This window comes from Chanodichthys erythropterus, chromosome 23 (genome assembly GCF_024489055.1).
Source record: "Chanodichthys erythropterus isolate Z2021 chromosome 23, ASM2448905v1, whole genome shotgun sequence".
Lineage (NCBI taxonomy): Eukaryota > Metazoa > Chordata > Actinopteri > Cypriniformes > Xenocyprididae > Chanodichthys > Chanodichthys erythropterus.
Genome location: NC_090243.1, coordinates 18,835,769 through 18,859,666, shown reverse-complemented (window position 1 = coordinate 18,859,666; position 23,898 = coordinate 18,835,769). Strand labels below are relative to the sequence as shown.

General features: G+C 36.1%; 2 protein-coding genes across 2 annotated transcripts in view; one reads left to right on the top strand and one right to left on the bottom strand.

The window, feature by feature from the left end:
• Positions 1-135: 135 nt before the first annotated feature.
• LOC137014408 (uncharacterized) lies at positions 136-13,945 on the bottom strand. The gene is made up of 7 exons (XM_067378712.1): positions 13,697-13,945; positions 12,694-12,747; positions 11,378-11,596; positions 11,014-11,292; positions 9,313-9,594; positions 3,208-3,450; positions 136-2,379 (listed from the first exon to the last, which is right to left on the bottom strand). Exons 1-7 carry the CDS (start codon positions 13,725-13,727, stop codon positions 1,820-1,822), a joined length of 1,668 nt encoding a protein of 555 aa, XP_067234813.1. The 5' UTR covers positions 13,728-13,945; the 3' UTR covers positions 136-1,819.
• A 996-nt stretch (positions 13,946-14,941) lies between these two features.
• Positions 14,942-23,898, top strand: part of LOC137013705 (SH3 and multiple ankyrin repeat domains protein 1) — a 28,462-nt gene continuing 19,505 nt past the window's right edge. The window contains exon 1 of the mRNA XM_067377664.1: positions 14,942-15,313. The gene's annotated coding sequence lies outside the window, so the exon portion shown is untranslated. The remainder of the gene's footprint in view (positions 15,314-23,898) is intronic.

Here is a 23,898-nt window from a genome sequence, read left to right as displayed (position 1 = left end):
TTTGATGATGGGCTCCAGTTTGCTCTTTAGTGGAGAAAGACTGAACTACAGTTGCATCGCAATATTGCCTTCCGTTATAAAGCTGTGGTCATTTTGATATAGGTTACATCTTCAATTAAACAAACTGAAAATGCATTGCTTTTTATTCTTAAAAATTCTTTATTAAAACAACATAGGTTACAAAACAACATACATATATAAAATTATTTCAACCTGTCATAAAAACACAATAACTATAATTAAGATCTGACAACAAACATTATGAAAGAATGAAATAGTATAAAAATTAAACAAGAATCCAAATGCATTTACATGAAGCTGAATGAAGCTGAGAATGACACTACTTGAAATATTATTGCTTATATAATAAATCTATTGTTAAACCAGTGAAATTATTAAAAAGCTCCGAAATCAGTACATTTAGTAATGACGTGTTAATGCTCTTCAGCCCCACAGATAAACTTTAATAGCATAAACTGTACAATCAATAACTATAACTTCACGCAGACATTCACAATAACTGATTCTGTGTAAGTATGTGTGTTTAATTGCCTAAGGTGAATCTATATGTTGTGTGTGTTTGGTGCTTATTTATGCGTGATGCTAATAGTATACATTCATAGCCTTTAGATTTCTGTGCTTTCCATCCTTCAGCTTTATTGCACAAAACTAACTTTTCTTCTGTTATATAATTGTAGGCCTATCTGAATTCTCTTAACTGCAAGAAATTGTCTAAACCTGTGAATGTGGATATGTAACTGTAATATTGTGAACTTGTTTGTTGTGTTAACTGTATATATGTTTATGTTCTCATATTATATATTTATTTCATTTCTTTCTTTATTTAGGCCTAGTAACAATCTCTTTCTTTAAAGGTGAAGTGCGTTATTTTTCGCCACTAATGCCTGACCAAACTCACTGTAGATTGAGTCTGTAAAGTCAATTGAGTTAGAGTGGCGTTTCAGATAGTAATGGAGTCTGGTCTGAATGTGAGTTTGCGGTGGATTGTCTGGGATCTTATGAAACACCACCAGGACATACTTTTGAGGAGGTTTTTGACTAGAAAATGAAGGTTAAAGTCATGATCACTCTCCAGAGCATCTCTATGTATCCCAGAGATGAGGATATGAAATTGATTTCATATTATTTTTGTAACCTTCATTATATTAAAGGGATACCCCACCCCGAAAAATCTCTCATGGTTTATGCCATGCAAGATCAATATCTATAATGAAGAAGTAACGGACCGCTGTGTTTTCATGTGTGACAGTTGGCTGGAAGCTGTGGTTTATAGTTAAAATATTAGTTTGGAAGTTTAAATATTAGTATTTTTCTCTCACACACATATCGTTTAGCTTCAGAAGACATTGATTCATCAGCTAGGATCATCTGGAATACTGTCGAGTTCACTTTGTGCGGTTTTTGAAGTCCCGGTATAGGCTACAGGCATTATATTGACTCACAGGGATTATTTTTTCTTAAAATCTTCATGTTCATATAATGAAAGAAAGTCATACATCTGCGACAGCATGAGGGTGAGTAAATGATGGGAGAATTTTAATTTTGGGGTCGAGTATCCTGCATTCAATTAACTGTATTAACTATTTGCAAGGTTTTAGAAAGGCTTTTTACCTTTATTGACTGATGCTGCCCTCACGTGCTATCGGAAATTTGATAATTCCCACTTCTGAAGTTAATCGCATTCAAGTTTCGAATTGGGAGGGCGTTCATGTGCTATTTTACCTAGGAAACTTGTATTTAAGATAATTCTGATAGCAGGTGAAGGCAGCATAATTAGCCATTTGGCTATTGGCTAACATTAATCTGATGCTTTTTCTTCTTCTTTATCTTTGCTTGTCTGTTTCTTATCCTGTTGTCCGGCCTTCAGTTCTTCATATGGATTTTCTTCTACTGTCACGGCCTCATCTTTGGCTTTCTGAGGAAGCTGCTCATACCCTCCCTCTGATTCTCCTGCCGGTGTTTTTGATTCAGCTGAACTCAGTGTCTGGTACACCTCGGCTTTCACGTTCTTAAGAGCCTCGTACCCACCTTGACCTTCACCCTGACTTTGACCTTCTCCAGGTCCTAGTGTGTGGTACACCGTCTCCTCCTGCCTCTTTTGTAGAGCTTCGTAACCACCCTCGCCCTTGTCCTTATCTGTGCCTTCACCTAGTGTGTGGTAAACTGCCTGATCGGTGAGTTTGATTTGCTCATAGTCTCCACCTGTCTTCTTGTCTTTATCCCCGGTCGTCTGAACACTGCTTTCTCCACGTTTTCTGCACTTCAACGCGACCAGCACCACGATCAACACCCCGAGAACCATCAGAATTGCAGCCACAATGATGGGCAGCACATTTACAGGCACTGGTGTTGGTTGAGCTACGAGAAAGAGAGAGGATGCATTTTCATGCTAAAAATTTAAAAGAGAAGTGGTGTGCTTGCAAAATCGTGAAGTGAAAGTGTCTGTACTGCATTTATACATAAGTGCAGTCGACATGAATATGCTGGGAAACAAAAGCGTTCATACATCTCTGTGTGCATGTGTTTTGGCATGAAACTTTTAGGTGTCGCAGACACTTTTAGAACTGTTTCTGCAGTCGATTACCACAGAAAATAATTTAGATTTAATTACTCACCCTCATGTCGTTATACACCTTTAAGACCTTCGTTCATCTTCGGAAAACAAATTAAGATATTTTTGAGGAAATCCGATGGCTCAGTGAGGCCTGCATTGCCAGCAATGCCACCTAACTTCTCAAGATCCAGAAAGGTGCTCAAAACATATTTAAATCAGTTCATGTGAGTACAGTGGTTCTACCTTAATATTATAAAGCGCCGAGAATACTTTTTGTGTGCCAAAAGAACAAAATAACGACTTTTCAACAATATCTAGTGATGGCCGATTTCAAAACACTGCTTTGAATCATTTGTTCGGCACTTTGATACATGATCCGAATCACTGAATGCAGGCCTCACTGAGCCATCAGATTTCATCAAAAATATCTTAATTTGTGTTCCAAAGATGAACGAAGGTCTTATGGGTGTGGAGCGACATGAGGGTGAGTAATAAATGACATTATTTTTATTTTTGGGTGAACTAACCCTTTAAAATAGTAATAAAAAAACTACAACAGAATTTTAATCATACTAAACACTGGCTTATGGACATGAAGAATAAGGAGTGTGTGTGTGTGTGTGTTTGGGTACCTCCGTAGTCGTGAGCTTTGCTGAAACGGGAGAAACCTTTCCCGCAGTCCTTCCGGCAGCTGTACTGTCCTTCTTCATCCATCTCAATAGACTGGCCATTTACAGATAGACTTTTGCGTGCAAATGAGTCATCAAAGGGTGTGCGATACCAGCGGTAAGATCTGCAGTCGGCAGAACAATCTTTGCAGGAACACTGTAGACTTGTAGTAGACACTGGAATCACTGTAGCAGCAGGAGGTCCATCTGTACCACACACAAATATGACTTACAAAAGAATTGATTTAGTGGTTGTTCCTCTAACTCAGTTGGTAGCAAATGAACAGCAGTGTTAGCTAAGGTCAAATTCTCATGTGTATCCGGATTAGGATAAAAGCATCTAACAAATGCTTAAATGTAACTGCTCTGACAGATTCAATGAGTAATTCGTTAGACTAGAGTCGTTCTGACTCATTCATTAAAAGAATTGACTCATAATGGCTATGCTGGTGAAGCGTATGCTTGCTTTTGCTGAAATCACCAGAAGAGCAGGATGCGATGGGTTGCTTTTATTATTTTTATTTATTTTAGCTGGCTTCATCTTACTTGCAAATATCAAATTATCATTATTATACCAATATAATGTGTATTGTTTATAAAATTTTTGCTTAAATATATTAACTTGTTATATTTTGGGGCCAAGCATCAAAGGTGTGATGGCACCTGTTGTATCCGTTATTCTTCCACTCTGGGAGTCTATGGCAGCCCATAGAACCGCTTGCGGGAATGTTTTGAAATTTGGCAAAATGATAGAAGACAGTGCCATCATTAACTACAGCAAATTTGGTGTCTGTAGATCAAACTTTCTTGCACCACCATATGTCCAAAGTTTCACTCATGTTTATGCTAATAACTTTTGAACCATAAGGGTCCGAAACAAAATTTTTCCTCTGATTCCTTGGTTCAATACAATTCGAACGCACACTATGACATCATGAAACTTTTCCACCTGCGTGAAGTTGGCCCCCCACCCAACGCAAAACGTCTGCAAAATAGTCTCAAACGTTTGTGCTCCGTTTGTGCTGGTTTGTGCCGGTAAAAGTTTCATTTGTGCTGCTTTCGATTTTAACATGTTTTGTATGCTTTATATTAATTTTCTCCATTTTAATGTACAGCACTTTGGACAACTTCGGTTGTATTGAAATGTGCTTTATAAATAATAAATACAAATAAGTACAACATTGTTGAAAGGTTTATATAATATTGTGTTTCCTGAAGGATAATTGATCATGATTACATAATTAATTGATGATAATTCTATATATATGTTTTTTTTATTTTTTTCATTTTGGTCTTGTAAAGAAATAATGAAATAACAATATTGGATGTTTAATTGGGGTCCGGGTCCGTCATCCATGCACCTGGTAGGCTGATTTGATTTTTTACTTAAAAAGAAATAAAGAGGAATACAAAAGAGTTTGATTTTTGTTTTTTGTTTTGTGTAAAAAAACCTGAAAACTGAAAAATAAAGCTAGATTTTTCGTAATTTTATTCATGGGTAAAAAATGTGATTAGACTATTCTTTAATATTTGTTTCGCAGGAGTGACGCCCTGAAACGCCATTCGACGTATGTCTTGCATGTCCCATCACGCACTCCCATCTGATGTAGGCTACTGCTCTGCATATTAGTTATTTATTTTTTTTTTTCTAATTGGTTGTTTAATATATTTCTTGCCAATGTAGCCTACATCTATAGTGCAGAGCACAACAATACTTCTCTTGTCCGCGGAGGCGCCTGCGCAATCCCTTCCATTGTTTTCCGATATTTTAGGTTTTTCCAATGAAGCACAAATTATGTTATTATTTTTAAGAATAAAAAGCAAAACAAAAAACTGCTTGTAATAACGAGTGAAACATGTTGCATCATTAAGTTTTACTTAGGCCTTTTAAGAATAAAATAAATACAAATAAATAAAAAATTCCTCAATGTTGTTTTAGACCACATAAAGCCAAAATGAGTATTTTAGGGGCCACCCACACATTTGAAACGAATTTTAAAGCATAAACTAATTTGTTTAATCCATAAACCAAAAATACAAAAAAAAAAAAAAGTCTTATATAGGCTTAATTCTTTTTTGTCTTTCAAGTAAAATCAAAATAAATGAATGCCTTTATTTGTTTTTTCGATTTGGTTTAGTTAGACAGTTAAATAAAGGCGGGCGTACACGGTGCGAATTCTGATGGTCGGAAGATCGTATGTCTACGCACACGTCACGAGTGAGTTTATCTGAAAATCGCACGGATGAGGTGATATACGACACGATTTTTCGACCTGCCGATTTCCGAGGCGAGAGAGAGAGCATGAGAGCGGAGCGCGAGCTCAAATCAGAATACCCTTTGTGACATGCTGGATAGAAAATAGGCACATGTGAAATCATTTTTTTTTTTTCTCATCGACTAGTTGTTCAAGCCATTAGTTGATTATTCACATTCAATTTCTTAAATACTGGAGATAATAAACTATTTTAATTAGCATTTATACTATAGCACTCAAGCTCACGCATAAAGCTTGCCATAAAGAACCGGCAAAAGAAACGATTATGAATTTGACAAAAAAAAAAAAAAAAAAAAACAGCAAGTAGACATTTTAATTGTTTTTTAACAATATAATGTTTTCTAAATCAGTTATGGCTGCAAAGATGAAGTTGATTCATTGCTGACTCTCATCTCCGCAGTGGATGTGCAGAATGCACATTTCATTTGGATTAGGCCTACATAATCAGAGAGTAGCCCATTTCTTTTCGTTTTGAATTATTTAGTTTAAAAGAAGACATTTCAAGCTTTCTATAGATAGCCTATTTTTCTCGTGTCTGTGAGGCAAACAGTTAATTTGAGTTTCAGTTTATTTAGTCTATAAGACGCGCTCCAGATCAAGTGCAAGATCGCGCTCGCGCATCCATGAATATATTTGCTTCTTATTTATTAAATCCAGGCAATTGGTTGATGAAACATTGATTAAAATTAAGATACATTTTTTACAAAACGAAATTCACGTTAAAGAAAGGCTTTCTACAAAACAAAACTTAATGAAGTGATTAAAATTATGTCTGACCCACTCCATGTCTCCAGATGTAGGCTATTGCGCATATGATGTATTGTTCACTTGTCTTAATCGAATAGATAAAATTAAAAAATATAGGCATATTTAAACATGAATATGAAACTAGGCTAAATATATTTTCTTTAATGGCTACCAACACGTACAGTACAGTAGTACAGAGAAATTTCATGTCGTTATCAAGAGTGGATCATGAGTCGAGTCGTTTCAACCATAATTTATTTTTTAACCTGATAACTGTAGCTCTTGGGCGATCCGCTGTAAAATATCATCTCAGATGACCCATGTACACACTTGACACATCATACAGTGCTCGCCCAAAGTTCAGCGAGTTTATCCTCCTTTTCAAATTCGCCTTGGCGCTGTCATCTTCATCTCTATCTTTCTTCTTCTTCTGTGTTTTTTTAGCTCCTGATTGGTCAACTTCAAATAGATTGAAAAATCGGCTCGTTTAACCGCACACACGTCACGAATTCAAACCGATAGCTCCCAAACTTTTTTGACATGTTTAAAAATAATCGGGAGGTCGGGAAGCGTTCGTAAGGCACTCTGCTCGGCTCGTAATTCCTCGCACATGATACGAGCCGCGACCATGCGAGCATACACGATTTACACACGATTGAAAAAAATCGCACGCGAATTCGTACGACAGCAAAAATCGCACCGTGTACGCCCGCCTTAAGTCGTTTTTTCTTGATGTAGGCTAATTAATTGAAGGAATTACACAGACTGATGCAGCTTTTTTGATGCAACAACTTTCCGTTTCTGACACACGCTTGTCACTGAAAAGGAGGAAAGCAAACAGACTTAATTTGAAATCACATTGCTCCTACTATTTCTGTTAAATGTCTATGCTTTGGTATATAGCCTAATAGTCACTATAATATGCTCTTATGCGATTTGCATTTACAGCCGTTCAGTGTCATTCATTTCAATGCAATCAATGTCTAATATTTATAAAGCAAGGCAGCACAAATTAAACTTTTATCGGCACAAACGATTGCGACTGTTTGTGGTGAATTTGGAGCATGTGGGGGGGCTGAGAGACCTCAGAATGAATTGCCAATTTTTTTTTTATTTTAAAAACCGAAGCAGCACAAACGAAAATTTCACCAGCACAAACGAAGCACAAACAAACAAGACTATCTAGGGTGAATTTGAAGCATAGCCAATGTGGGGTGGGGTGCTGAGTGACCTGAGATTTTATAAATATTATTTTAACAGGCATATCTAAAAAAAAAAAAAAAAAAAAAAAAAAAACCAGAAGCAACACAAACTAAACTTTTACCAACACAAACCAGCACAAACAGAGCACAAACAAAAGAGACTATTTTGGGCGAATTTGGAGCATATTGGGGGGGGGGCTGAGTGACGTCATTGCCTATAATTCAAAGTCTAATATTTTAAAATCGAAAGCAGCACAAACAAAACTTTAATGGCACAAACCAGCACAAACGAAGCACAAATGATTGAGACTATTTTGGGCGAATTTGGAGCATGTGGGGGGCTGGGTGACCTGAGAATGACCTATAAAAGTTATTTTAATATATTAAAAACCGAAGCAGCACAAATGAAAATTTCACCAGCACAAACGAAGCACAAACGTTTGAGACCTCAGAATGACCTATAAATATTCTTTTAATATCTAAAAAAACCAAAGCAGCACAAACGAAAATTTTTACGGCACAAACCAGCACAAACGAAGCACAAACGATTGAGACTATTTTTGCAGACGTTTTGCGTTGGGTGGGGGGGCCAACTTCACGCAGATAACTTTTCCCACCAAAAAAACAAATTTTTTTTGATGGTTGCTCCAATTTTAATGAAAATCATATCAGATCATCTTCAGACTATGCTGGCAAAAAAATATCAAAAGCTTTTTGATAAACCCAAAAAGCTTTTGATTCTCGAATAACGCGCAAACAAATCTGAAGAAGAGCATGCCAAATTGGACGCAAGACTATATTTCCGCATCGTTTTAGTGTATTTTGACCAAACTTTCACAAGCATGACCTGAGGCTACGTGCTGCGTTTCGGCACAGCACCACTTACTGGTCCAGAGATAGAAAAAATACTTCCAAATGGTTTGGCCAAAAATGTTAGATTCAGGGCATCATGCTGAGTTGAGTGATATCCAATTTTACCATATCAGCCATTTTGGGTGTCGTCCATTTAGCATTTTGTAGCAAAATGCTGTATTTTTTTTAATGCATTAGCGTATCATTACGCAACTAGGGTATGGGTCATCAGCACGATGCCCTGAAGGAGACAGACAAGTTTCGAGACAGTGCTGCCTAGTAAGTGATTGACTTATTTTCATGTGGTTGATTTATTTTTATCTCCTTAGATTCCTGAATCCTTGCCGAGTCCAGCAATACCTAACATGCTAGGTTTCGCCTTATGGTTTGTTCAAAGTTGCGATTTAACTTTAAAACAACATTTGCGAATATCTTAAAAACTGTTAGTCTGATCGAGAGGAAACCATGATTGGAAATTCTGAAACATAGTTCATTGTCTATATGGTAAAGCCAAAATGCGAAAATTTTGGTAGTAAGTGGCAAAAAATTCAATCAAAGTCATGCATGGGTAATATTTTGTACTCATACATATACATGTTTATAACTCCTAAACAAAATGAGATATTTTAACCAAATTGTACACATTTATTGGCACACTCTGAGGACATACAAAAAATGTTGGGATTGCGCCTGTTGGTGGCACTATAACAACAAAATATTAAATTATTAAAAAAATATATGCAATAAAATGCAGTATTTTCTCATGATTTTACTTATTTCTTGCTGCTTTGTGTTTGGCCTCTTAATGGCAGCTTGCAGCTATATATTTCATTATTATTATTATTTAAAGTACTGCATGGCACTCTTACTTATATTAATGAATGCCATGATGCCAACAATACGTTAGGGTACTATTTTTTTGTTAGTACATGCAATATTAGTGGTTGTGTATAAATGAAGGGGTGAGGTAAGGCAGTTATTGTAGTGTTTACCTATAACATTTAACTCCTGGGCATCAGAATCTCCTTCCTGCCGGGCAGCGCCTGAACTGATGTGGATGTACCTGTAGGTGGCGTGGCAGCTGTACTTGCCGGTATGATCTTGTGTGGCGTTGGTGATGATGTACTTGTCTTTTATTTTGTCTGTGATTGCCACGTTATTTTTTGAGAACACAGCATTTTCTACTTCCCCTCCACCCCAGACTACACACCTGAGAGCCACACTCTCCCCCAACAGTGGAGGAAGGGCCGGAGGCTCCAACATCACCCTGAGCTCTGAGAGACACAGACAGAACACAGGTCAGACGACACATCCATCATCTACTGCTGTGAGGAACTGATGCTTCATTTACACATCCTATCAAATTAAAGATGGCTTTGAATTCATGTCTAGCTTTGAACTCATCTATATGCTACAAGTGAAACCTGACAAACCTTTAGCAGATTTAAAGTTATTTAAAGTTAGTCTTTTTCTGGGAAAACTAATATATGACATCATGTTGCACTCACGGGCGTAATAAAATTTCTGTCTAATCAAATACTCTCTAGAATGAGAACATTCCTCGTGCAACCAAGTATCGAATCATAGTGTTACTGAAATACACTAAAAGTGATTGGCTGTTTAAGAAAAAGGGATGTGAGGTGTTCTTTTCTCAACATCTGAGAATCAGTTTCCATTTGCTCTGCAGTTTAGTCTCATGGCTGTTCATGAGAAGACATTGATATTTTAAAGATATTGTTTGTAAAAAAAACCTTTAAAATAAGGACCAGAATTAAGGAGTCAGAAATTAATTATTTTATTATATAGTCAATTATTGTGAAAATAAAATTGTGGCTTTTGTATATTTAGCCGCTTATCTCTGTGAGTTTAACCTTGACGAACAAATTCAGTATACTTTAACATCTCTTTCTTAACATGTTTATTAGCATGTAAGACTGGTGGGAAGTTAGCTGACAACTTGTGGTCGGAAAGAGTTTTCCAGGAAAGACAGCAGTTTGCATTGAGAAGTGGATTACAAATGCAACATAAGATGTGCGATCACTGTGTGTAATATTAATGCAGTCCCTTCTTCTGTAAATGTGTTTCTCTTAGTTTTACCAGAATTAATGATGTTTTGATAATCGTATGATAACGTGAATCTCTTTTATATGTTTGTTTTAGAAAAAGTCTCAAAGTTTATTTGTCCATACAATTATAGTCAGCAGAGTCTGGTGTTGTTTTGGTCCCCAATGACTTTCATTGCATGGACAAAAAAAGTAAAAAAATATCTCCTGTTTTCCACAGAAGAAAGAAAATCATACAGGTTTGGAACGACATGAAAGTGAATATTTAAAGGGATAGTTCTCCGTCATCATTTACTCATCCTCAAGTTGTTCCAAACCTGTATGAATTTATTTCCTCTGCTGAACATAAAAGATGATATTTTGAAAAATATGGGTAACCAAACAATTGATAGGCCCCATTGACTTCCATATAGTATTTTTGTTTCTATACTGTGGAAGTCAATGGGGCCTATCAATTCTTTGGTTACGCATATTCTTCAAAATGTCTTCTTTTTGTGTTGAGCAGAAGAAAGAAATTCAAGCGGGTTTAAAGTAACTTGAGTAAATGATCACAGAATTTTCATTTTTGGGTGAACTATCCCTTTAACTGCACAGGTGATCTGAAATACAACAGAAGGAGGAAGGACTCACCTGTCATTTTCAGTGTCACCGCATTGCTTCGATGTTTAGTATTCCTATTCAGGCACCAGAAAGTGGCTCTGTTTTCCTCTTCTAATTCTGCAAATATAACAGCTCTCTTCCTCTTCTCATCAACAGCGGGTTGTATTCTGAAGCCCTTCTCTCCCCGCAACACAAAACACGCCCAGCCCTTCAGATCATCGTCCACCTGCAGCACCAGGTTTCTTGCATCGCCTTTGGACATCACAGCGCCACCTATAGATGGAGTGAGCTGAGCGTGAGGCTCCAGCTCTGAAAGAGAGAGATTATAAGAAACAGCAGGAGGAACAGATGATCGTGAGGGAACGTTTGGTGTCGTCTAGGATGGTGTTCATACCCAGGACAGTGAGATTTAAGTTGTCACTCTTCGATCCACCCTGCTCACATTCATACTCCCCGCTGTTTCTTGATGTCACTGCTGTAAGAAGCATTAAAGAATCCTGATGTGATTGTTGTGCTCCATTAATGAACCATTTTATCGTTCCACTCCCTCCTTTACAGGTCAGAGTGACGTCATCTCCAACAAACACATCTGGGAACTTCGGCAGGAGAGACACTGAGAGAAAGAAAACAGACACTTAAGAGAAACGTCTTCTGTAATGCCAGGATGTCTGACTACTGTTCTGAAATATGATTACAATAAGTGAAAATTAATTGAAAACCATGGTGATTTAGTGCTGTGTACTCAAAATACCCAATATAATCATTTGAAAAGTTTGAAATGTACTGTAAAATGTGCATTTGTTAATTTATAATTTATTTTATGCATTTACACATTTATTTATGCATTTATAAATGCTTGAATAAATAATTTATGCACTTACTAATGCATACATATGAAAAAATAGACCTTTTCATTTTTGTTTCTTAAACAATTTTTTTGTTGCTTTATTTAAAATGTCATAATGTAGCTTTTTACCATTTTTACAGTTTTTGAACAATTTATTTTATTTTATTTCATTTTTATTTTATTTGTAAACATTTTATTTTCCATTCACTCTGACTCTTGGAATTTGAAATGAGATGTTTGTTGTTGTTTTGTTGTAAGTATATGTTAGTGATTTTTTAAGGCATGTGGGTTTGTTGTCAAGTTAAGTGTAGTTTTTAACTCAAATTTGTACAATTTTTTAAAATGTCATAATGTAGCTTTTTACCATTTTTACAGTTTTTAAATAGTTTTTGCAGTTTTTTTATTTAAGGGCTTCAGGTATTCCGTTCGAGTTCAGTGTAGTTTTTGACTGTCTAATTGATGTGAAATGTGCCACAATTGATCAGGGAATCTTGTTAAAAATAAACTTGAGCTGCTTTTTTCTAACATTCAGATTCCTCGGGAGGATCTGCAGATCTTACAAAATAATCTGCTGTGTTAATCAGTAATTAGAAGTCATGCTGTTTGGTCTTCAGCGGACACACCCTGCATCGTTTACTCGGACATTCTCGAGGGACTACGACAGGAACTACTCTGAACCATGTTGGAGCTTCATTATAAATGACCATCAGTTGAGGTACTTCATACACACTAGACATTTAATCATGTACTGATGCTAGAAACATCAGGATACTGGTTGGGTGAAGTGATGCTTATAATAGATTTGATAGCATGTTAAGTTAAGTTGCTCTGGTCTTGTGCGTAATGAAAATGTGTGAATATACCTGTTGGTTTATTTTGGCTTTGTCCGTTGTCTTCTCTTATGAGAGCCAGCAACACTGTGACATAAAAAGATAAATCAGGTTATTTCTGCACTAAGAATCTACATCTTTAATTTTAATTTGCAGCTTCATTGAAATGAGACGGCCGCACCCAGTCAGTTTTGGGTTAATGGTGACTCAAGAGTCACTGGCCTGTTGTGTTTTCAGTCTTCATGTCCAGATAATCCATGACCACACCAGGATTTCATTTTAGATGTATTTCTGTACATCTGTCTTTCAGTAGAAATCTCACTGGAAGACTTAATTCTGACTTATTGGCAAAATATATTTGAATATTGACGAGGTCACATTGTGTAAGGTATATAAAAAATCTGTTTTAAGAAAAAATTTATTTTTAGAAAAAAAAAATAGGCATTCATTGGCAAAATATGTAATTTAAGTATAAATAAATAATTTGTAATTTCTAAGAAATATTACATTATAAAAGAATGCAAAAAAGCATTTGTATTAATATTCTCTGACATTTTAACTTATGCATTGGTATTTAATGCTTTTTCTGACTTCACTCAAACTTTCATTTCTTATTTTGAAATTATATGCTGGCATTGTCCATCATAAGTTAAGCAAAGTTTTGGCTACAAAAGTAGTTTTGAAAGTAGTTTTGCATATCTTTCAAAATATCTTTGTAAAAAATTGTTTGTGGTGGTGTAATGCAAATCTGTTACAAAATTGTTATATTATTGCAAACATAACCAAAAATAGAATTAGTTTGCAATGAAATTTGATCATTTTTGGATAATTGTTAACATTTATCATAATTTAATGTTAATATATTAACCAGACAAACAATGCTCATTAAATAATTTGCCTCTCATCTGTTGCATGAAAACAGCAAACTGGCTGATTTGAATTAGACTTCAACATTTTACATCAAGAATTAGTCAAATCATCCCATTACACAGAATCAGATAATAAGATGATGCTGCATAATCTCTTGTGTTTTTACCTGTCAGTGTCAGCAGAGACCTCATGTCCATCAGTCGAACCGAGCCACGCTGTCCGTCCGTCAGAATGAGAAATATGACTGTCTGGTGGACAGAAAGATGAGCCGCATGTAGAAATTTGGGGAAGTGGAGAAAAAGTGGCTTATCAGCTTTATTGCATTCAAGCTCAGCTGAGTATATGTGCGTCTATGTGTGCACACGGTTCGATTGTTTTAGTTCAATCTGACAGTGTTTTTTTTTCTCTTATGACGATTAGAGAAGTGTCTGCTACACCCTTCAGTCACACTCAATCAGCAGTGTTTTTAACAGCTCATTTCAGCTGCGTGTTTGTGTTCAAGCATGCAGTGTTGCTGTCATTGTGCAGTTTGCTTATTATCAGGCATTGCTATTTACAGAACGTGTGAATTCATGGTCATGTAGATGGTCAGTGATCAAGAACAACTGGGAGGCTCAAACTCAAAATAAGTGTGAAAGAATGATGCATGACTCATTTCGGTTTTAAGTTTTAAGAAACATTTTACAAAGTACACTTTATCTAATAAGTCTTATAGACTGACTACATTCATTTTTAGTATATCAACAATTCTGTTTCTGCCCACAGAGAATATTTAGGATATTGCAGAATATTGTTTTTATCAGCGTCAAAAATTCTGGTTAAAAATCATATGAATCTATAACTTGTGTACTTCCTTGTCTTATTTAGCATTTTTATTCATTTTTGCATTCAGATGTTCATGTTAAAAGCTCATGTGGTATGACAAGTAATTTTTAGAAAGTGCAGTTATTCCATGTTATCTCTCAGTTAATAAAGGCTGTTTTAGATGGAGTTTAGCATGTCAAGTAGGTCATCTAGCTTCTGCATAAAATATAAGAAAATGTAAGTATTGCTCATTGCATATTATGCACAACAATAGGTTGTAGTTATGCTTGTAAATAAACAGCATGAGCAAATTTCAGTGACATTGACTCTTTTAAGTGTGACTATTAGTGATTTTAGTAATAATATATAATAGTAAGGTTTATTCATGGGTTCATTGTTTACTTAACTTGTATATTAATCAATTTTTCATTCAAAGTGATGCAAAACCCTCTTCCCCAGCACAAATATCTGTGTGCTGACCTGTTAATTAATTCAAAATTAATTTTTAATTTAGTGAAATTATAAAATATTTGTACTGCTTGTTAGTTAACCTGAAATGACCCAGGGTCATTTTAGGCTTGATTTCTACACAGAACATCATCGCCTGTTCGCAAGTTCTCTTTTAACTCTTGAGGCTTGTGTATTTTCAGTGTTGGCAAAGCAATTTTCCGAGTCTACTGGATTAACAACATTAACCACACTGAACCACACTCTGGTGTTTGGTGAGAGATGTTTTTAGTGCAGAGTACAGAGGCTCTGAAACTGTTTGTATTTACTTAAACTGCAGTAGAGGATAAAAGCAGATGAATGTTGTAAAATGAATGTTCAGTGAGTCATCCAGGCCGTATTGCAATGTGATCTTGATTTTGATTTCACTAGGATTCAAACTTTGAATGAATTCATTTCTGTCAGGAGGTCCCACAGGCCAGTGCATCCACAGGAGAGCAAAAATGACATTTGATCACAGATCTCAAACTTGGTAAGTTTGTGACAAATGAATATTAGACAGACAAAATTCTATTGCAAAACAGACTAAAAAATATTTAAGATATATTTTGTTTCCAATGTTTCCACCACTGTAAAGTGACATGCACTTCTTTAGTGAGAAGTTTTTTTTAATACTGTCCCCCATTTCATATCTTCTGCTTTCAGTTCGGTATCACAAAGTGTCTTCATACTTCTTACTTAAGCTTTCACAATCTGTTTCTGTTGTATTCTTTATTTCCTTTGTTCAAGATACCTTCCTAATTCTTTATATTATTTGTGCAACAGGAACAGGAACACAGCTTTACTGTGTGTGTGTGTGTGTGTGTGTGTGTGTGTGTGTGTGTGTGTGTGTGTGTGTGTGTGTGTGCGTGCGTGCGTGCGTGCGTGCGTGCGTGCGTGCGTGTGTGTGCGTGCGTGCGTGCGTGTGTGTGTGTTACCTTCCTGTGCATTTCCAAGAATACCCAATGTTGGTGTTATTTATAAAAATAAACGCTTATTAATCAGCCCTTTGTTCATTAAATAGATTTTGCATTCACCAAATGTACGTTAAATATGTTGGTTGGTTGTTGGTACAGTTCACAATGCATACACACAATGTTTTTAGACACGTTATAAGAACATTTTCACATGTACAGAAAGAAGTTCAGAAATCAACCGATGATGCTTTTGGTAAAATAATGGTCAAACTGTGTATCGTTTTGGCCACATACAGTATGAATTTATAGCAGCAATTTCTATGAAACCTGCATAATGATGCATTATACTGTAATTATTTGACAGTGCTCTATTATACACATTTTTTCATAAATAATTCTGTTATAATCTATTAATCATATTTACATTTATGCATCTATATACTTTTATCCAAAGTGACTAACAAAGCAATTTGTCAGATCTGTTCACATAACACAATGTTTCAGTAACGCATCTAATAATATAAGACATTATGCATTATAATCCTTTAAGCTTTTGGTCTTGACATAGCTTAATTTTAATTAGCTGTTTAAATAATTAATTATGAATATCTTTATAATGCATTATATATAGTATGGATGCTTCAGAGATGGTGTTGCCAAATTGATTATCATATGATCTTTTGAGTGAGACAGAATATCTGCCAAATTGTGAAATCTAGACGCAATAAACTTTGTGCCCTTGCCGTTTAATAGTGTTGTGAAAGGGAGACTTCGGCGTCTGTGGTAAAGTAATGGTGACTTGACACACATCCTGGTTTTACAGAGAAAACAGTGTTCCTGTAACAACAGTCCTGTCTGGGGAAAAAAAAACCAAACGTCTAACTCGTAAACTAGAGGGCCTAATGTTGGTTGTCATACAGTAAATGTATTCCAGGACCAATAATGATGTTGACCCAGGCAACATCATTTTTATTTTATTTATAAGCATTTTATTTTCCACTCACTATGAGCAGTTTGTTGTTATTTTGTTGTAAGTATATAGTGATTTTTTTTAAGGCATGTGGGTTTGCTGTTAAGTTGAGTGTAGTTTTTAACTCAAATTCTTTTATTTTATTTTATTTGAGCGATTACCCTCGCACACCTGCAGGTAATAGATGCGTAGGAGAGGGCACCAAAAAAAGTCAAAAATCATGAACAAACGAAAATCCCCACATTTATCACAATGTTTCGGTCCATTGACCTTCATCAGACATATCTAGATAAACGATTCAAAGCTCAATATATATATTAAAAAAAACAGCTGAACTCATGAACAATCACATTTGCAGTGATTAATAAATTTTTTTTAATACTTTTGTGAGCTCTGATAGTGTGCGGGATTTTCTTTACTTTTGGTTTTATTTGGAAAGAACTGAAAGTCAGTTGAGACATCTTTCAAGTGTTTTTTTTTTTTATGTTGCTTTTTACAGAGTACCAGCCTTGGAATAAAAATGCCATGATTGACTAATATCTAATGAATGAGTAATACAGTACATTATGGTCTGAGGGTCAGTGATGCGGCTTCAGACATGTTGGGGATTTTAGGTTATTTGCATTCGTTTCTTAGAGGAACAGAGTTTGTGTTCTCTGCAAGTCATCAGATGCTTCATCATTCCAGTAGTTTGATTTTAGTGTTAAAACAGTCCAAACATTTTTAAAATGCTTAGAATAGAAACAGAAGTAGGGGGGTTTTGTTTTTACTGACCAGTAGGCTTAATTAGTGGTATTTACTAAATTAAGTATCACTATTCCCATCATCCTGCAGCTCTTGTGCTCCAGACATGAATAATTCCTCAAATCATGCTTCTTCTTGAGGCGTGTTGGTTATGATTTTATTCCTCTTGGAATAATATGGGTGACTTGCATTAAATCCCACAGATTTGCATTGAATCAAGCATTAAGGCGCAGTGAGTTTTGTAAGTAGGCCTATCCACTCTCATTTTCTTTAGAAATGAAAAAATAAAATGTATGAATTGGATGACCAGATAAGTGCAATACAGCTTTGAGAATTACTTGAATAAGTTATGTATCCTTATGGATAATGTGATTAATTTATACTCAATATGTTGCTGTTTTGGTAGCACAAGATAAATGCATGCTAATCAAACAAAACCAGTACATAAATGGTTTCGCATCTACTGCCTTTGTTTAGTTAGTAAATCAAATTCATGTCATTTGTTTAAAAACTGCTCTGTGAAGATGTTAATGCATTAACTAGTAACTGAAGTGTTTATCTGCTTCATTCTAATTTAAGGACGCTGAGCTTTGATGTTATAGTGAGAGGACGGGGTGGGACTTGGGTCCATTTTGAAAGGTCAGAAAACAGGACAGCAGTGGAGAGCGACACAGCCTTACTCGGGGTTCAAACAGGCCACTTCGGTTACGTTTTGAAGGGGGTGACTGAAGAAAAATAATGTATTAGTAATTAGTTAGTAGGACTGTTGGTATTTGACTCCAACACTGTGTTAGATCTACTTCCTAACGCCTGAAAATAGAGAAGTACAGAGAAAACTCACACTTGAGGACTCGACAACTAGAACACCACTGCCTCAATTCACCAAAAATATACATGTCCAAAGAGAGAGAGAGAGATAAACAGATAGACAGACAGATCAAATTTGCGGGAAACTGCGTTTTGGAAAGATGTTTACATTTTCAGAATTTTTGCTTGTGGCTTATGTGTAACTGACACTATAGTGTGTTGTTGCCAGGGTGTTGCTATGGGGTTTCTAGGTCAACTTTATGGATGTGATAGATGTGGTTGTAGATGTGGTTCAGGTCCCTCCTTTATTGTACATCTTTTTTCATTGTTATGGTCCAGCAGGTGAAAACAGTGTGTCTGATATAGTGCACCCAGTATGGTCAGGTTCCTGGACAAATAACTCATATGAAGCGGTTCTTTGTAGAGATGCACCGATTGCATGATTGGCCTGGTGACTGGGCGGTCAGTCTTATGTCTTTCCGATTCCGAGTCGGTCCGTTTTGTTACCACAGGCACGGGCAATAATGTCAGCAGTGCATTCTAGCTCTCTCCCATGGCGAAGTGACATGCACCCGCCTCTCAGTCGCTCAGGTTAAACAGGGCTTGTATTGCACATAATTTTACTAATTCTCACAGGTTTCGTGCTCACACTGGGCAGCTTGTGAATCACAAGTACCAAAATGACTGGCTTACTGCATTTAAACAGTCAAACACCCACAAAATTATGTCAAAATGCCCAACTTGGAGAGTATCCAGTAAACAGTCAGTTTTGGAATCAATTAGTTGAGAAATAGTATTTTGGATTCGTTCATAAACTCTTAAATGTTCCTCAGTGAGGCCTGCATTGACAGCAAGACAATTTACACTTTCAAATGCCTAGAAAACTATACTAAAGACATATTTAAATAAGTTCATGTGACTACAGTGGTTCAACGATAATTTTATGAAGCAACGAGAATATTTTTTGTGCACTAAAAAAACAAAATAGCGACTTTATTCAACAATATCTAGTGATGGACGATTTCAAAACACTGCTTCATGAAACTTTGAAGCTTTACAAATCTTTTTTTTTTTTCTCGAATCAGTGGTTCGGAGTGCGAATCAAACTGTGAAAGTCACGCCCCCCAGTGGTGAACATTGAAATTTCGAAACACTTATGACGTAACGAAGCCTCGTTTACTGAAATCACGTGACTTTGGCAGTTTGATACACACTCCGAACCACTGATTAGAAATTAAAGATTCTTAAAGGTTGAGTAATTAATGACAGAATTTTCATTTTTGGGTGAACTAACCCTTTAAAGGGTTAGTTCATCTTCGGAACACAGTTTAAGATATTTTAGATTTAGTTCGAGAGCTTTCTGTCCTTCCATTGAAAATGTACGAATGCATGTACGGTAGACTGTCCATGTCCAGAAAGGTAATAAAAACATCGTCAAAGTAGTCCATGTGACATCAGTGGGTTAGTTAAAAGTTAGAAAAATACATTTTGGTCCAAAAATAACAAAAACTACGACTTTATTCAGCATTGTCTTCTCTTCCGGAATCCTTTGAATTGATTCCATTGAATTGATTCCATTGAATTGATTCCATTGAATCCTTTCATCTGTCGGCGTTGGTAATGCACTTTTCCGTCATTGTTTTTGGCGATTAGGACATCCGCGACATGCACACTTACGCACCATTTAAAAAAATATAGCAATACCAAAATACAAACAATGTAGAATAGCTTGAATACAGCGTGCGTCTCCCTCAGACTGTAAACGAAGCTCGGGCGCACTGGATAACACATCAGCAGCGTCTTACATCAGCAGTGTCACTGCGGAGTCGTGAACCCGGATTGACAACAGACCCGGAAGAGAATACAATGCTGAATAAAGTCGTAGTTTTTGTTATTTTTCGACCAAAATGTATTTTCGATGCTTCAAAAAATTCTAACTAACCCACTGATGTCACATGGACTACTTTGATGATGTTTTTATTTCCTTTCTGGACATGGACAGTATACCGTACATACACTTTCAATGGAGGGACAGAAAGCTCTCGGACTAAATCTAAAATATCCTAAACTGTGTTCTGAAGATGAACGGAGGTCTTACGGGTTTGGAACGACATGAGGGTCATTAATGACAGAATTTTCATAATTTCCTTGCAGACTAACTGAAATGTTTAAATTACTACAAAAAACTACTACAGTTACTAAAACTAAAAAATGAATAAAAGCTGTATAGAAATAAGACAAAATCACATAAAATTACTATAATTAAAATAGCACAAAGTCTGCACACTATCATAGTGGAAGAGGTTTCATCACATCACTTTGAGCACTAGTACTAGTGATGCTTAGCTTCGTAAAAGCCACTAATAAGAAAGAATTGTCAAACAGGCCTGATTTAAAAGTGGAGAAAGTGCAGACAGACTCTTATGAAGCAGGGAATGTATTATTCTGTCTTTATCTGATGAAGGCCAGTCATTCTGTCTAACTGCTTTGTGTCTAGGTTATTCTTGAGTGTCCTCATACAAACCTTGTGGGTGAGAGGCGGTGATTGATCTCAGTGTGATGAGGACAGGTGATGATTTCTGCAGCCGCTCTCTAATTCGCCGCATGAACACTCACAGTCAGGCTAATTTCTCCTTTCATTTTTCCGTCCATGACCCACTTGTGTTCAAGAGTGTGTGTGAGTGTCACAGTATGTTATTAGCTCAGAAAAAAGACATATGCACATGCTCACACATATGCATGCATGCATGTCTTGCATTATACATGTGAAACTGTGTTTTCCTGCGTGGTTTCAGTGGTTTCCAAGCGTAACAGATGACTTCTTCCCACAAAGCCACAGAAGATCCGGATGAAACCCAAGCCTCAGATGCGAGCCAGTTTGATCTAGCATCCGAGAGGCCGTGTGTGTGTATGTGTGTGGAGAGCGAGGCTGGAGGGAGGAGTGTTTGAGTGCATGACAGCGGGATGAGAGAGATCTCAGAAGAGAGATTGTTCCAGTGCTGGAGGTGATCCTGCGTGGACGCAACGCCTGGATGTGCACGTTTATTGCCGTTTCTATGACTGTTTGTTTCTCTTTGGACCCTGTTCTGACCACGTCTTCTGTGCTGGAATGAGGAAGCTCAGGCTGGACCTTCAGGTATGAATTCCCACTTGGATAGTGCATTCGTTATGATGCTTAGATGGAGCAGATATATTAGCGCTTGCAGGAAAAACTATTGCATGGATGCGACTCCCGAGATGCTTGATAGACGACTTTTGAGAAAGTGTTGCTTTGCGTACTTTGTGCTGGTGTGCTTTAGCAAAACTGAACTGCAGTAGTTGCATATGCAGCGCTTTTGACTTCAGTGTGTGTTTTGCTCTAAATTGTGCTGATAGTGAGTGGGTGAGTATGTGTGTGTGCTGTTTTTCTGGTGTGAGAGGCCTGCTGAGACCAAAGGTAGGTCATTGCACGCAGAGAGCATAATTATGCACTCAAACACTTATCTAGGAAATCTATATAGCGAGAGAGAAATGTGAACTCTTCATCTGTTTGTGTTTAAACAGTTAAATTGAACAGCTAATTGCACCCAAACTATGTTTTGTATGAGCACACTGTGCATTGTGATCTTAAGCTGTGTATGACATGCATTCTTGCTGTGAATTATGTTTATGGTTTAGTTTTTGAAAAAGCAGGGACTGTTGAGATGTCAAAATTGAGACATGTGCTCATAGTTGTGCCAGGTTTATGTTAATGGCACTTTTTTGTAACCAAATGCAAAGCTGAAACGCGATGCAGAAATGTTAACGAGTTTTCAGAGCTGTCTGGTTCTCTCACAAAGCATCATGACTTCAGAAGTCAAGTGGAAGTGTCTATCTACCTGTCTGTCTGTCTGTCTGTCTATCTATTTTTCTATCTATCTATCATTTGTTTGTTCTATAGTTTGTTTGTTCGTTTTTTCATTCATTCTGTCGTTCGTTTGTTTTATTCATGTGTTCTGTCATTTCGTTTGTTTGTTCATTCTACCTACTGTTTGTCTGTTCTTTCTTTCATTTGTTAATTCATTCTTTCTATCATTTGTTCTACTTATTGTTCATTCTACCATTCTGTCGTTCTATCTATCTATCATTTCTTTGTTCTATAGTTCGTTTGTTCATTCTTTCATTCGTTCTGTCGTTCGTTCGTTTGTTTGTTTGTTCATTCTACCTACCATTTGTTTGTTCTTTCTTTCATTTTTGTTCATTCAATCTATCATTTTTTTCTACTTATTTTTTTATTCTACCATTCTATCTATCTATCATTTGTTTGTTCTATAGTTCATTTGTTAATTTTTTCATTCGTTCTGTTGTTTTTGTTTGTTCATTTGTTCTGTTGTGCCTTTGTTTGTTCATTCTACCTACCGTTTGTTTGTTCTTTCATTCGTTCTGTCGTCCGTTTGTTCATTCGTTCTGTCGTTTGTTTGTTCTTTCTTTAATTTGTTCATTCATTCTATCTATCGTTTGTTCTACTTATCGTTCGTTCTACCATTCTGTTGTTTGTTCGTTCTGTCTATCGTTCATTCTATGTTTCTATAATTTGTTCGCTCTATTGTTTGTTTGTTTGTTTGTTCGTTCTATTGTTTGTTTGTTTGTTCGTTCTATTGTTTGTTTTTTCGTTTGTTCAATTGTTTGTTCATTCGTTCTATTATTTGTTTGTTCTACTTATCGTTTGTTCGTTCTATCTCGTTCGTTTGTTCTATCCATCGTTCGTTCTATATGTCTGTCGTTTGTTCATTCTATAGTTTGTTCATTCTGTCGTTCATTCTGTAGTTTGTTCATTCTACCTATCGTTTGCTCATTCTGTAGTTTGTTCATTCGTTTGTTCATTCGTTTGTTCTATCCATCGTTCGTTTTCTATGTCTGTCGTTTTTGTTCATTCTATAGATTGTTCATTCTGTCATTAATTCTGTAGTTTGTTTGTTCATTCTACCTATCGTTTGCTCATTCTGTAGTTTGTTCATTCGTTCTGTCATTCTTTTGTTCTATCCATCGTTCGTTCTATATGTCTGTCGTTTGATTGTTCATTCTGTCTATCATTTGCTCATTCTTTCATTTGTTCAGTCGTTTGTTCATTCGCTCTGTCTATTATTTGTATGTTCTACTTAACATTTGTTCTACCAATCTGTCATTCGCTCGTTTTATCTATCATGTGTTAATTCATTTGTTTGTTCATTTTATCATTTATTCATTCTTTCGTTTATTCAGTCGTTTGTTCATTCGTTCTATCTCATTTGTGCATCTACTTATCGTTTTTTCGTTCTATCTATCTGTCATTCGTTTGTTCTACCTATCTATTGTTTGTTCATTCTATAGATTGTTTGTTCATTCATTCATTTATTTTATTGTCCTTTTTTTGTTCGTTCTTTCATTTGTTCAGTCATTTGTTCATTTATTCTACCTATCCTTTGTTTGCTCGTTCATTCGTTTATTTTATTGTTCTTTTTTTGTTCGTTCTTTCATTTGTTCAGTCATTTGTTCATTCATTCTACCTATACTTTGTTTGCTTGTTCATTCGTTTGTTTTATTGTTCTTTTTTTGTTCGTTCTTTCATTTGTTCAGTCATTTGTTCATTTATTCTATCTATCCTTTGTTTGTTTTTTGTTTGTTTGTTTGGATTTGTTGTGC

Bases quoted from the DNA above. Each gene is read 5' to 3' on its own strand.
- LOC137014408 (XM_067378712.1), bottom strand. From the start codon at position 13,727: ATGGACATGAGGTCTCTGCTGACACTGACAG. The intron at 9,595-11,013 runs GTGAGTCCTTCC...TGTGTCTCTCAG, and splicing joins GGTGACACTGAAAATGACAG to AGCTCAGGGTGATGTTGGAG. The intron at 2,380-3,207 runs GTACCCAAACAC...TCTTTCTCGTAG, and splicing joins CAAAGCTCACGACTACGGAG to CTCAACCAACACCAGTGCCT.